Here is a 15,722-nt window from a genome sequence, read left to right as displayed (position 1 = left end):
CCAGCCTGAGTCTCAGCATTTACATGAGCATTAAAACTCACTAAGCCTCATCTCATTTTGATCCCTAGTTGTGCCTTCAAAATCTACCAAATAAGAAACTCTGAATTGGATTATCCTACACCAAGCAGAGCATTACCATTGTATTTCATGAAACTGGAGTCCATTAATTGCTCATTTCTGAGGATGAGAGGACTTACATTTAGACGGGGTTCCTTCAAATTCTCCAAAGATTCTGCAAGCTCCACTTGTTTTGATGCTGTTGCATGCAGTGCCTATCCAAAAGGAAACCAGGTGGAAACAGTAAGTTCTAAACCAACTAATCTACATGAAAATCACCTGATCTGCACATTAAAATCAATTGACTAAGCTAGATTAGAGACAACAGGGAAAGAAATTATCTTACATTTTTAGTCTTCTGTAAGTCATGTTCTATCGATTTAATACGGTTCAACGATTCTATTAGTATGACGTCCTTCTCTGGAGGAATTGTAACAGGTTTATTGGTCAGCTCAGTTACCAATGCTTCTAACCTTTGAAGCCTTTGCAAACATGGATAAATGAGACTCTCTCCTGCAGCTGGAGAAGTGTGTTCATCTTGAGAACTTGAACCAAGCACCTCTTGATCAAACTGGATATCCAACTGTTCATCTGCATGATGCATTGCAGCCATTCTCCGCAAACTACTGAGAAAAATGCCTAGAGCTGCCAATAGCTTAACTACAAATGAAGTGGCTAAGCTTTTAATATGAGGGAAAAATAACTTTGGCAGCGTTCTTTCAGTAAGATTATCAACTGAATCATCTGCCATCAATGTGAAACATTTGTCAGAAACATGTTATGAATAAAGGCAATAGATGGAAGCAAACAGTTTTAATTAATAGGGAAGAAACTCTGAAGCTTCTATTGATAAATCCAACAAAAAATTGACATTTAACCTTGCTACTATTGCTCTTTTATTAACAGAACATTATCTTTAGGCACAAAAGCAATGTTCCAAAGCTAAGATCGGATAACATGATTGAAATGTATAAACTATCAATCCAGGCCCTATATTTGTTTGGACCAACCTCCCAACCCAGTTTTTCTTCACCTGGATGGGTTTCTATCAAACAAAGTAGGTTGGATCATTTTTTATTATCACCAGCATAAAGTAGAATTGTAAGTTGATACCTATTTCAGCCCTTTTTAGCCTAGGTTATATAAGCAACCAGAAGAGAAAAAATCAGAAGGTTAATAAATACTCTTTTTCAATAAAAATCCTATTCCTCCTCTCTATTGCCTATTTTCTTAGCTTGGTGGAGTTTGAAGAGGAAACATAGAGGTTTAGGGTTTTCACATAAAAAGAATACTAAAATATATGTGAGAACTCCACAGAAACAACAAAGTAGATGGAAATCCATGTTAATGGATTCATGAATAGTCAAAAGTAATTGCTTTTGATCTTATTTGAAGAAAATAAAGAATTAATACAGAAAAGGGACAACTGAAGAATAGACCCCCTAGAAATAAAATACAGTGAAAAAATACTACCTAATGGGGGACTTTAACATAAAGGCCTACACATAATAAACACCCACTGGATCAACAGAGTTTCTGTTGAGAAACACTTTTGGAATTGGACCTCTCTAAACTCTTCAGTAATAGATAGCCACAATTACACCATAGAAACGCCTTTCCTTGGTAAACACATAAATAGAGTTTCTGTTTTTCTATGTTTTTATTTTTCAAGAATCCCCCTTTTTGTATATGGGTCCTTGATGCTTTCCATGTGCATCTACACATATATTTCTTTTGATAGGTACATCTGTTTGTGTGTTTCTTCCATTAAGAATGTTGGTTGTTTACGCAAACTAAAATAAAAAAGTCTCTGATTTTTCAGACTTTAATCATCAAGGGAGCTAGTAGGAACCACTCTTCTCACCTAGTTGCGTAGGTGATGCCGTGATGGAACTTTTTACATAAAAACCATGAACCCTAGGTAATTCCCTAGGTTCTATAACAACCAGCAACCATCTTTCACTGATAGTTATTTATAAACTTCATAAAAGGTATGAGCTTCATATTAAAACATAGAAAATTGACATGTTTATGAGAAGAAAAAGAAGAAAGAAAAGAAAATTCATAAAGTATAGATGCTGAACCCCTATTTTTGTCTAGGAAAAGGGATAAAAGGGGTGGTGATGATGATGATAAAGATAAAGAATGTTTTGATTGGATAGAATTTTAAGCTCTTCCTTGCTTATTGATTCAGGTTTTGATGCTTTTGAGGATTCCTGATAGCATTCACAAACATGTGTGTTGATTGAACCCTAATAAATAAGAACATAATAACAAGAAACTATTATATAAACTGAAAAAATGTATATTTTAGCTTAATAATATATATTTAATTATTCAAATATCAGAAAAAAAAGAACATTAGAGTTTTTCATAGCGACATGTACAAAATAGATAGGTGATTAAGCAAGGTGACCATCCATAAGTGACTTGTTTCTTAGGCATCGCCCTGGTAACTATAATACCAGTAACTCCTAGACACCATGTGCCATAGTGTAAAACTTAGCTTGATCATTGACCTTGCCACCACTGATTACTAGCTTCTCCATGACACAATATTCCCATGAAAGATGTTTGGGGCAGTCAAATACCTCTTAGAATTATTGCATTTTTTTGGGAGGTTTTCCATGAAAAAATCAATACTTTTGATTTGCTACAGAAAAGGAAGCCTAATTATAGCTTATCCCGTATTTGGTGTATTCTTTACGAAGCTAATAGTAATTACTAATTATAGCTTATCCCAAAATTGGTGTATTCTTTGGAACGGTTTTTCTCTCTGTTTGGGGACTTGCCCATCATGCATGGCTGGATTATTCTTACCATCAACCTTTGTTTGTCCAAAGAAAAGGGAAAAACCATGTGGAGATGCACTCGGGCAGCACTTATTTGGACAATAGTGGAAGACAGAATGCAAGAATATTGAAGGAGCAAGACAAAAGCAAGGAAGAAATAATTGAATAAATTACAGTTAGGGTGGTTCGTTAGGTTAAATCGTTGGTGGAAACATCTTCAAGAAAGATTGTATCTCACATTCATTAAGCTTAACTTCAATGGCAGTAGCATGGGGAACCCAATGCCTTGAGGTGTGGGAACTGTGTTTAGGAATGAAGAGGATCATGTTGTTGCCATACTTTTGGGCCCAAATGGAGAGGAATCCCTAAGGGCAAAATTAATGGCTGTTTCAGAGGGTGTACAATGGTCAAGAGACATGAACTTCAGAAGATTATCTTGGAAGGTGACTCAAAGGTTGTGATAAGGTGGTTTATGCATAATGAAACAGCTATGTAGACCTATAAAAATGAGATCAAGAAGTTTGCATGGCTTACTAGAAGCATTCAAGTAAAAATCCAATGGGCACAAAAGTCTGCTAATTGTATGGCTGATGCTCTAACAAGATGTGGTTAGAGATCAATTGTTTTGGGATCAAGGGTAAATTCATGTAAGGGGAGGGGTGGTAGGGATTACTCTCTATAAAGGCTGTATGTAAACTTTTTACATACTACTATTTATATTTAATTGATGGCTACCTATAAAAGAATGCTACCACCTACAAAAGTACAATATGCAGAAGTGGGCATCCTATTGTCTTCAAAATAAATTAGCATCAGTGTAGGCTTCCAACTTGAGATGACCATGATGAGAGTACAATAAACCTCTACCAGGAGTGCCTTTAAGGTAGCAAAGGATTCTCTTACAGTAGTTAAATGAGGTGTCCAAGGTTGATTCATGCATTGTCTCACCACACTTACATAAGAAATATCTGGTTGGGTCAAGCAAAGATACAACTTACCCACTAGTCGTTTCCCTCTATTTGTCAAAACATCCCCAAGATTCCCACATAACTTGTGATTGGGAACTAATAGGAGTATTTATCGGTTTACCTCCAAGTTTGCCTATTTCCTTCAATAGATTAAAAGCATATTTCCTCTGAGAGATAAAACTGCCATTCTTTGACCTTGCAACTTCAATTTCCAAGGAGTATTTGGGTTCCCCAAGATCTTTAGTTTCAAATTCAATGGCCAAATATTACTTCAATCTTGAGATTTCAGCTATATCATTGCCAGTTGTCACCATATCACCTACATAAACAAGTATAGCCGTTAAATCACCATTTCTCCTAACAAAAATGATATCATCAGCATGTGATTATCTGTATCCAACTCTCTGAATAGCTCCCTGAGTCTACCAAACTAGGTTCTTGGAGATTGTTTTAGGCCATAAATTGCCTACTTGAGCAAGCCAATTCTATATAAACCTCCTGTAAATCACCATTCAGTAAGGCATTTTTAACATCTAACTGATATAATGGCCATGAAAACTGGGCAACCAAAGAGACCAATACTCAAACTATGTTCATTTTAGCAACTGGAGAAAATGTCTCCTAATAATCCACCCTATATGTCAATGTATTTTTGCTACCAAAGGATGTATCTTTCAGTGGAGCCATCTACATTATACTTCACAGCATATATCCATCCACACCTAATCGGTTTCTTGCCTGAGGGAAGCTTCACCAGCTTCATCAATTGCCAAGTCTGATTCTTTCCCAAAGCGTTAATCTCTTGGTCCATGGCTTGTAGCCTCTGTAATAGTTTTAGGCATAGAATAGAACAAAGAGTGAAATAGCGAAGGCAAAGTATGAATGAGATAAGGAAGCACAAGAGAGATAATCCGAGATAGGATATTGAGAATTAAGAGTAAATTGGGTACTAAAACAACGTGCATCATCATCATCCTAAAACAATCTACATACTTTCAGGAATTGTTTCCCCCATTGAATTGGTAGCCAGTAGCTGCTTTGCTAGCCATAACAGATCCTTAGAATCAACAACCAAGTTAATAATTATTGTAGATGTTCAAGACTGCTATCAGTCTTGAGCACTAATAAATTTCAGGTTCGAAAAAGGAGAAAGAATAGAGGAAGGAGGAGAAAGAGTAGAGAGAGAGCAGTAGAACACAAGATTTGAAAGGAAGGACAGAATCTCCATATTCTGCCGCCGCCACTTTATTTAATATTTATAGGTTATGCTCATTACATGGAAAGGACAGATCTGCCCTTAGTCGTGACATAACAAATAGAGCAAAATAAGACTGAAACAAATAACAACTGAAACAACTAAATGACCAATAACTGACCCTAGGAAGACTAAAACACCTTCTACCCTACAAACACAGTGGGACCTAAGCTGTGGGGCCCACATCAGTGTTCTCTACACTCCCCCTCAAGTTGGGAATAAATGTTTATCATTCCCAACTTGGATAGATCCGCCTCTAGCTTCTTCCGTGATACAGCTTTGGTGAGGATATCTACCAGCTGCATGTTGGAGGTGATGTACGGGAGACACACTTCTTGTGATGAGACCCTCTCTCGTACAAAATGTCGATCAACTTCAATATGTTTAGTTCTGTCATGTTGTATCGGGTTGTGTGCTATATTAATAGATTATCACAATACAACACTAGGGGCTTCTCATACTCAATACCCAACTCCTCAAGTAGTGTCTCAGCCAAAGAATTTCAGCCACTCCATTAGCCAATGACCTGTATTCAGCTTCAACACTAGATCATGAGACAACACTCTGTTTCTTACTCCTCCAAGAGACCAAGTTACCTCCCACAAGAGCACAATATCCAGAGGTAGACCTTCTGTCATCAACACTCCCAGCCCAATCGGCATCCGTATAGACCTCCACCTTCATTTGACCATTGTTCTTGAACAGTATACCTCTACTCAGGCATCTCTTCAAGTATGCTAATATTCTTTCTGCTGCTAGAAGGTGCGTGGTTCTAGGAGAATGCATGTGCTGACTGACAACACTAACTGCAAAACTGATATCTGGCCGAGTGAGGCATAGATATAGGAGCTTTCCCACTAATCGTTGAAACATAACCTTGTCTTCAAGAGGCTCTTCACTCTCTGCACTAATCCTATGGTTCTGTTCAATGGGTGTATCCGCAGGTTTGACACCTAGTTTTCCAGTTTCCACTAACAGATCTAGAACATATTTCCTCTGAGAGACAAAGATCCCCTGTTTAGATCTAGCAACCTCAATACCCAAAAAATACCGTAGTGCACCCAGATCTTTCACCTCAAACTCTTGATGAAGGAGCTGTTTGAGGGACTCAATCTCATGGTTGTCATTTCCTGTCACCACAATATCATCAACATATACTGCAAGTAATGTCAGAGAGGACTCCACCCTCTTGATGAACAGTGTATGATCTGACTGGGACTGTACATAACCGAACTTCCCAAGGGCTAGTCTGAATCTATCGAACCAAGCTCTAGGTGACTGCTTCAAACCATACAATGCCTTATTGAGCTGGCAAACCTTCTTACCTGCCTCTGTATCATAGAATCCAGGAGGCAACTGCATGTAAATCTCTTCTTGCAAGTCCCCATTCAGAAAGGCATTTTTAACGTTCATTTGGTACAAAGGCCAAGTGTGGCTTGCTACAAGAGATAATAGAACTCGAATGGTGGTCATCTTGGCTATTGGGGCAAATGTCTCCAAGTAATCTATACCATAAGTCTGAGTAAACCCTTTTGCAACTAGCCGAGCTTTGTACCTCTCAATGGAACCATCCACATTGTGCTTCACAGTAAATACCCATCTGCATCCAACTGGTTTCTTTCCTTTGGGCAAATCAACTAGTTCCCAGGTATTATTTTTCAACAGGGAATCCATTTCAACTTGCATTGCACCTCTCCACTCCGGGACTGATAGAGATTCTTGCACTATTCTTGGAATAGGGGACATTAGCAACGGAAGTGAGATAGGACCTGTAGGAGGGAGATAGGCGATCATAGGATAAAAACTGAAAAATACAGTGGGCTGTAGATGTGGTACAATGCCGTTTCCCCTTACGGACGACAATGGGAAGGTCAAGGTCATCTGGAGGAGGTGAAGTGGCAACAATGAAAGAGGTCTCTGTGGGCCTTGGGATTGTAATACCTGGACTTGGAGCCACAGAAGAGATTGGAGCTGGCCTGGACTGCTAATGACCGAGATCAACCTGCCTGCATCGCCTGTGATAAACCCTCAACTCTTGACCCCTCTGACCACCCTCACTATGGTAGCCCTCGTCACCCAATGGAATAGGTAAGGGAACAACCGCAAAAGTATGAACCCTACCCTCACTACGCTCCCCCTGAAGAAAGTGACCCAAATCCTAGCTCGCACTGCTCTCCCCCTGAAGAAAGTGACCCAAATCCCGACTCACACTGCTTTCCCCCTGAGGAGAAACCTGAGAATAATAGGGTGTCTCCTCAAAGAAAGTGACATCCATGGAGACGAATCTTTTCCCTGAGACAGGATCATAGCAACAATAACCCTTTTGAGTTTGTGCATAGCCGAGAAAAATGCATTTGGAGGCCTTTGGTTCAAACTTGAAGTGATGGGGTCCAAGAAGCTAAACAAAACAAGTACAACCAAATGTTTGAAGGGGAACAGTAAACAACTCCTCATCTGGGTATAAAAGAGAAAAAGGAGATGACATATCAAGAACCCAGGAAGGAACCCGATTAATAAGATATACTTCCATGAGGATAGCATCACCCCAAAAGCGAATAGGGACATTGGAGGTAAACATAATACTTCTAGCCACCTCAAAGATGTGCCTATTCTTCCTTTCTGCAACCTCATTCTGCTGAGGTGTATGAGGGCAAGTGCTCTGGTGGATAATCCTATGATTAAGAAGGTAAGATGCCAATGGCTTAGCAAAGTATTCCTTTGCATTATCAGATCTAAGAACTCTGATCTTGGCATCAAACTGAGTTAGGAACATTTGGTGAAAGGTTTGAGTCAGGGCGAGAACCTCATCTCGTGAACGCATAAGATAAACCCAAGAACACCGGGTATAGTCATCAACAAATAACAAAAAATATCTGTACCCACCCATAAAAGGAATGTGATATGGCCCCCAAACATCCGTATGCACAAGATCAAAAGGACAATTACTCCTTTATTACTCAATGAATAAGAGTTTCTACAATGTTTAACAAACTCATAGCTTTCACATTGCAACTAGGACAACTCAACAGACTTAAACAAATTAGGAAACAGACTCTTTAATGACCGAAAGGACAAATGACCCAATCGGTTATGCCAAAGCATAACCGGACTCACACTCTGGGAAACAAGTGACTTCTTATCCACTTACTCTTCCTGACGAGAACTTTCTCCGAGCAGATAGATCCCATTCGTCTCACGGCCAGTCCCAATCACCTTCTTCGTCTTCAGGTCCTGAAAAACACACCGGTCAGGGAAGAAAGTTACTGAGCAGTTCATGTGTTTGGTAATACTACTGACCGAAAGAAGGTTAGTATCAAGCTTAGGAACATGTAAGACAGAAGACGAGGAGATGCTATCCAATAGCTTGATGTCACCCTTGCCAGAAATGGGGACAAGAGAGTCATCAGCAATAGATACTTTATCCCTACCAGAAGATAAATGATAAGTGGTAAACAATGAAGGCAAGCTAGTCATATGGTCGGATGCACCTGAATTTATTATCCAACAGGGTTCAGTAGTCCTTGGAGCTGAGGCATGGTAGACTGAGGCTCGAGTACCTGAGTGTGCGAAAGCAAATGTGGTAGGGACTAATGGTGACTGCAGTGGCTGAGCTAAGTGCCCAACTTCCTTTTCCAATTGTATAAGGGCAGCCCGAACTGTAGCTAAGGTCTCTAAGAATGTGCCTCTTGTGCCAGACAAGGATGCTGAATCAGTATTCATGGCCACATGAGCATTACCCTTCTTGCTTCTCAACTTTGCCGGGACCAAATGAGGATGTAGCTTCCAACATGTTTCTTTTGTGTGTTTGGGTTTTGCCGGGACCAAATGAGGATGTAGCTTCCAACATGTTTCTTTTGTGTGTTTGGGTTTCTTACAATGCTCACATACATAACTGTTGTTCCCAAGCCTTCCTTCAGCCTGATTTTTAAGCTCCATTTCAGTCAAGAACCAGTAGTCTCAAAATAGGGTTACTACAGTCAAAGAACAGCACTTGGACTATCAATCACAACCAAAAACAGTGTAGGACCAATCTGTATTCCCAATGTATGTGCACAAAACTAGGATAACTCTGATCTGAAACCAACTAGCAAACACAACAACAGTTGTCCGTAGAGTTTTCATCCCTTAAGAGAGTTTGGAAACCCCAAAAGACTCTGAAAAACAGCTTAGAAGTAGGTCTGATATGCTTGGCAGAATTAGGGTTTTAATCAGTCCTTAAAAGTAAACAGTTCAATTGCACAATCCAATCAGTGCCGTATAGATAGAGTTGCAATAGGGTTAATATGAAACCCTAAAATCTGATCAATGCTAACAACAAACTTGAGGACAGCTTTGGGTAGATCGCAAGGTTCAGTCTAACACTAGGGCTTGCCGCAAGATCACTTTCAAACCCTAGAGCAGAGAGAAACAAGGCCAAGGCAGTTCGGCCCAACAGTAGGGTTTGCTGTAAAACCCTAGAGAATCGAAGGGAGAAAACCATAGAATGGTTCAGCCGCCCTCTCCAGATAGGTCCAACCTATCTTCTCTGATAGAACTTCTCTTAGAAAATAAATAACTTACAAGGAAATATTGTTCGCTACCTTCCAAGGTTACCTGAACCCTAGTTTTCTCTGATCCTTCCTGACCACCAACACTCTGCAACCGTGACAAGCTTTCAATAGCTGCTAGCCCTTCTGGCGATCTCCAAGAATCAGTCTGCAAACTCCACCTTTTCAGCTTCCAGTCCTAGGAGATTCTCATGTGGTCGACTGGTACTAGACTCACATGAGAAACCCTAACTTGGCTCTGATACCATGTAGATGTTCAAGACTGCTATCAGTCTTGAGCACTAATAAATTTCAGGTTCGAAAAAGGAGAAAGAATAGAGGAAGGAGGAGAAAGAGTAGAGAGAGAACAGTAGAACACAAGATTTGAAAGGAAGGACAGAATCTCCATATTCTGCCGCCGCCACTTTATTTAATATTTATAGGTTATTCTCATTACATGGAAAGGACACATCTTCCCTTAGTCGTTACATAACAAATAGAGCAAAATAAGACTGAAACAAATAACAACTGAAACAACTAAATGACCAATAGCTGACCCTAGGAAGACTAGAACACCTTCTACCCTACGAACACAGTGGGACCGTAGTTGTGGAGCCCACATCAGTGTTCTCTACAATTATAATAGTCCATAGACATAATCGGTTCAAAATCCAGAATAACAATGGTCAAGGTACAAGATAGTCCAATGAAGATAGATGATTGTGACAATTTGAAGGTGTCAACTAGCTTAGTTGGTGAAGTCTCGGGTAGTTGAAAGTTGAAACCTAAAGGTGGGATTGAATACTTCCTTCAATCCAAACTACGAAAAGATAAGCATTTGATCCATTGCCAATCCAAAAAGTTTATTAAAAAGAAAAAGATCGATATGTAATCTTTGCAATGACAGGATTCAACTGGATCTACATACTATCACAATTTATTCTTATAGCTGGAATAAATTTACATGCATGAATTTATTTCTTTTTTCATATGTAAGATGAATAAAGTACATAACACAATATGGAATAAAAACCTTGAGAAGAGGAAATTTTTATTATAAGATATCTGCATAGTTCATCTACCTGTTGGACCAACAACCTGAACTGCAGTGCCAACACTAATTGATTCATCTTGGCTTTGGGGAGGCCCAGAATTATCCCTTCTTTCCTGAGAAAAATTCAAACAGAACAAGAAGATACAAGTTAATTGATATTCTGCATGCTACTATGCTAAATGAATTTAGTAGATTAGAAGATGAGAACAGACATCCATTTATACAATGACACTCCAAATGCCGAACCATTGTTTCAATAAATTCCGGTTAAAATTTGACAACAATTTAGAATAATTCTTATGTCTTCAACATTAGTGGAGGACAACTTTTTTCCAATTTTGTACTTGACAACTTTTTTTAATGCCAATCAAGACTGCACATTCTGGGGGGGGGGGGGGGGGGGGGGGGAGTAGGACCTGGGTCCCATCCAGGTCGATCGAAGGGCTTCTGGACTACTGGTTGGTGAAGGGACAAGAAAGCTAAAATAGTACAGGGCTCAATTCACGTGGCTGTTCTTTGGTCTCTCTGAATGGAATGAAATTTGTGTGTATTTCAGCAGCGGAAGAAACCAGTGGAGGAAATCTTCAACAGGGCTATTGATCTGTTGCTTTCTTTGTTGGCATTCATCCTCTATCTAGGGATTCCCCAAGGCAAAATATTCGTGATTTTAATTATTTTTTATTGGGATGCCACAGTTTGATGTACAGAAACTCATTGTACATTTTGGGATTCCCCAAAGGCACATTGTACATTTTGGTACTTATTAATGAAACATTTACCTTACCTTCTTTAGAAAAAGAAAATACTTTGGCTGATTCACTTTCAAGACAAGGAGTGACAAGAAATGATCTCTTATTAATGAAACATTTACCTTACCTTCTTTAGAAGAAAATACTTTGGCTGATTCACTTTCAAGACAAGGAGTGACGAGAAATGATCTCTTTTGAGGAACAACCACCTAAGATTCTAACCTATACTCTCCAACTATAAACAGAAAGGTTAGGAAGCTGAGCTTCCAATTGTGAGGGATGCCCTGGAACCATTATGAATTCTCTCCCGAGGGATTGTGGACCAGAAACTGACAATGTTCAGCTAAATGTATTCAAATTGGACAAACTGGAGAAATAAATAAGCATTGCTTTAACCAGTATAATGCACCTTTCTTTTTGCACCCAACATAAGTTGCTGATGGATTGAAAGCCTACATATGAAAGAATACTTTACTTTCTCCAAGTAATTGATCCCTACTGAAGCAACAACTTCCAAGTAAATCCTCTGCTTGATAAGATGGTTGTTATTGATTATTATTACACTGATCACTGATTAAAGAATCATTTTATGACTAATTATGTGGCCAAGCAACTTTTTTCTTGATCAGTATCATGCAGGCAAGTATTTGAAAACTAAGTGTCAAAAACTATCACATTTTTTTATATCAACATTGATATAGGAAAAAAAAAAAGAAAAAAGAAAACCAGTGTAATGAAAAGAAAGATAGAAAGCGCACTTCTTCATGAAGAGGAATTAATTGTGTGAATCCAGAATTCCTTCTCCCAGTTGAAGAGCGGAAGTCTTCAATGTCTGAGCCTGACTCTGCAGCTAATATTTCATTTCCTACAGCCTGCAATAATCAAGGAAAGAACAAAATGAAAAAAAAAAAAATTGCTACAAATGTAAAATAAATTAAAAAAAAATCAGGCATTTGATCTGCATGTCACCTTAGAGGCATGAATTTTGATTAGCATATTGTCTTCATCAGAAACATCAGTAGATTTTGTCAAGTATGCTGCTTCTCCAGTATGTAACAGCTGCAGACAAGATTGAGATGTGACATAACCCAAGTATTTTGTGGGAAGTAACTAATAGCTCAGGACTGTTTGACATTATAGTGTATGCTGGCAGGTCAGCTATACTGTTTTCTTTTATTTATTGGACCTCTTATGTTTTTTTTTTTTTGGATCAGCAACACAGAATAGATTCATTAATTTAAAAAATTATGTACAACAAGAAGTTGTGGGCAGTCAAAAAGTCCAATATGTCCCACTAATTACATCACAGCCCCAAACAGAATCCAAAGGACAATTCCTTTGATTACATCACAGCCCAAAAGGTAACCCTAAATAGATCCACTAACTACAACATATACATAGCCCAAAACATAGATTTTCTTTGAACTCCTTGTTTAGCAAGGCCATCGGCCATGCTGTTAGCTGACCTTCTAATCCACCTTATTTGAATCATCATTTCTTTAGAAGCCTGCTTGAATCACCTGAGCTCATTTCTTAACTGCCAAATTATTCCTTCCCCTTTCTACAGCCATTTTATCACAATTTTTTAGTCCCCTTCAATAATCAATCTGTGAATCCCCATTTCTTTAGCTTTTTCAACACCAAATACTGCTACCTTCATTTCTGAACTCACCATGCCCCCATGCTGAATTGGACCTTTTATGTTTCTTATTCTTATGTTTGTTAGCAGGCTTTTATTATGTTATTTATTGGGCCCATGGGCCTCTTTATTTTTTATTTCTTAATTGCTGCCACTCTATTAAGGATATGACCTAATTTCATCTCATATTATACATGAATATAGAAAATAGAGGGGACTCTAATGGACCCACCATCTGATTTTCCAGCCCTCAGAGGTCTATATCTTTCATTCCTTTTTGGACAAAAAAGTCCAGTCCCTAACGCTAAATGGCACGTTTACCACCAAATCCTTTGTTTTGATAAACTTGTTTCCAGCTCTCTCTCCACTCCGTTTCTAGGAAACAGGATATGGCTCTCTACAGTTCCCCCTAGAGTCTCCTTTTTTTTGGGAGGCAGCTTAGGGGAAGCTGAATACTTATGACATCCCAGAAGAACAAGAAAGGGAGTTGTGTATCAGAGAAGGGGAATCCATTGGCCACCTGCTCATCAATTGCCATGTTGCTAGAAGTCTTTGGCAATTCTTTTTTGGCATGATCTTTGAGTGTAGCTACTGCTGGACTCCTAGTTCAGTTGGTGAGTTCATTAACCAGTGGAAGTGTTACAAGTTGGACAAAAGATGGTATTGGAGAGCTATAACTCATGTTGTAATGTGGGGAATTTGGGAAGAAAGAAATAAAAGGATCTTCAACAACAACACCTCTTCAATGGGTGGTATTAGAAACAGAGTGTTGACCATGCTTAACTCTTGGATTGATCACCAACAAGGATTTTGCTAGAGTTAATTTTGGGGACCTGCAAAGGTGCTGGTTGGAATGCTTACAGACTTCACCTGCTCACCCCCACTCTTATAATCTCCCTTCAAGGCAGGAAGGTGACATAATTCTCCAATTTGATGGAAGTTTCAGGAAAGAGCATTACTCCCCTTCTTTTGCTGGTATTGGAGACCTATTTTACAACTCAAGTTGGGATTTAAATTGGGTTTACAGTGGACCTACCACAAGAAAAAGCATCAGTAGCAGAAAGCCTGAAACCCATGCCCTCTTAGGATTGCCAAGGCTCTTTAGGTCAGCTCCTTTGCACTGGAAGGTGACTCTAGAAATGCCATTTAAGTGGAATAAAGAACAGGGTTCAGATCCTTGGAAATTATCCAACTTCTTACATGAAATTTTTTCCTCTGATATGAAGCCTCAAATGAGTTTCCAGAAATCTAAATCAGGTGGCTTCTGGGTTAGCAAAATCTAGTTTAGGAAGGGATTTTTTTTGGCTCTTGTTCTTTTTGTCTTCTTGTAGAGGTTTTGTACATCCTTTCACATACACTCTTCCTTCCTTTTGAATAGAATATAAATTATCTTTCTTCAAAAAAGAAGGCATCAATTAATATTGCCCATAATCCTGTTTAGCATTATTGCAATAAGAACATTAAATTTGATCAGCACTTTACTAGGAAGAGGGTGTTATCTGGAAAAGCATGCCTTCTTTATGTTAAGACAAACCAACAGTTAGAAGATGTTTCACCGGTGGAGTACCTAAGTTGAAGTTACATTCTCTTGGTAAATTGGGGATGCTAGACATTAATCCCAAGTTTCAGGGAAGTGTTGACAAGCTGGCTATACTGCTTTTCCTTTTTCTTTATTTATTGGGACTTTTATTGTTCCTATTCATATTTTTGTCTGTGGGCTTTTATTATGTCATTTATTGGGCCCATGGGCCTCTTTATTTTTATTTCTTTAATGCTCCCGCCCTATTAAGGGTACAGATGTAATTTCATCTCATATTATACTTCAATATAAAAGATAATGGGGACTCTAATGAACCCCATGATTTCTCTTCTTCTTCCTTGTAGCTTACTCTCTCCTTCCACTTTTCTTGGACTAATCCTAGGTGTTTATATGGCTGAAATCAGTCTACTGTGCATGACTTAAGAACGCAATCAAAGAACAAGGGTCATACTTTCATTATTTCTGGATCATTCCATGGTCCTTTATCAGATCGAAGGCACCCTCCTTCATTTGGGCATGCACAAGAGCCACCTAGAAAATTTGGCAATTGGCTGTTGAAAAAACAAAAGCATGTAAAATGAGTCTTGGAGAAAGATGTGCACAAAAATCCACCTATTATGGACCAACACTTAACATACTGAGACAATAATAGCAACAAAGAAACTCCAACCTGGAATCTATGACTTCTAGCAGCTTATTCTGGTATTTATTTCCTAGAACCTGTGAAATCAGAAAAAAAAAAAATCACACTTTTTCAATCTCATAAACCCAGAAAAGTTAGAAGAAACAGAAGCATTGCATGCCCACTTACATGTATTTTTGCAGTAGTCCTTGGATCAAGAAAACTTTTTACAGTATTCCATAGTAACTTGAACCCATTACCAGCATTAACAATGAACATTTGATGCAATGTCTGTAGTAGATAAGCTAATATCAATAGCATATTTCATATAAGAATTTGAGGAATGTTGAAGATTTGTGTTTGTTAAAGAATGAAACCTCAGGATAGTTGTCACCATCAATTTTCTGCATGCGCATGACAAGATCATGTGCAACCTTGCCAAAACTCATCCAGTTCTGCAAAATATACAAGCCATGACTAGTAAGTAATCCAGGAAAGTATCATACAAAAATGGCAATAT

General features: G+C 38.6%; 1 protein-coding gene across 2 annotated transcripts in view; it reads right to left on the bottom strand.

Annotated features, from left to right (window-relative positions):
- LOC148865278 (Sec14p-like phosphatidylinositol transfer family protein) overlaps positions 1-15,722 on the bottom strand; it is a 52,238-nt gene that overhangs the window by 14,341 nt on the left and 22,175 nt on the right. For both annotated transcript variants that reach the window (XM_088977580.1, XM_088977579.1), the window contains 9 exons: positions 15,580-15,657; positions 15,392-15,493; positions 15,251-15,300; positions 15,032-15,131; positions 12,371-12,460; positions 12,160-12,273; positions 10,681-10,765; positions 404-801; positions 198-272 (listed from right to left, as the gene is read on the bottom strand). In XM_088977580.1, coding sequence (XP_088833706.1) covers positions 198-272; positions 404-801; positions 10,681-10,765; positions 12,160-12,273; positions 12,371-12,460; positions 15,032-15,131; positions 15,251-15,300; positions 15,392-15,493; positions 15,580-15,657 — 1,092 coding nt within the window. The remainder of the gene's footprint in view (positions 1-197; positions 273-403; positions 802-10,680; positions 10,766-12,159; positions 12,274-12,370; positions 12,461-15,031; positions 15,132-15,250; positions 15,301-15,391; positions 15,494-15,579; positions 15,658-15,722) is intronic.

The sequence above is a fragment of the Nelumbo lutea genome, chromosome 3 (assembly GCF_056320005.1).
Source record: "Nelumbo lutea isolate HS-2025 chromosome 3, American lotus-T2T, whole genome shotgun sequence".
Taxonomy (NCBI): Eukaryota; Viridiplantae; Streptophyta; class Magnoliopsida; order Proteales; family Nelumbonaceae; genus Nelumbo; species Nelumbo lutea.
This window is presented reverse-complemented; position numbering and strand designations above follow the sequence as displayed.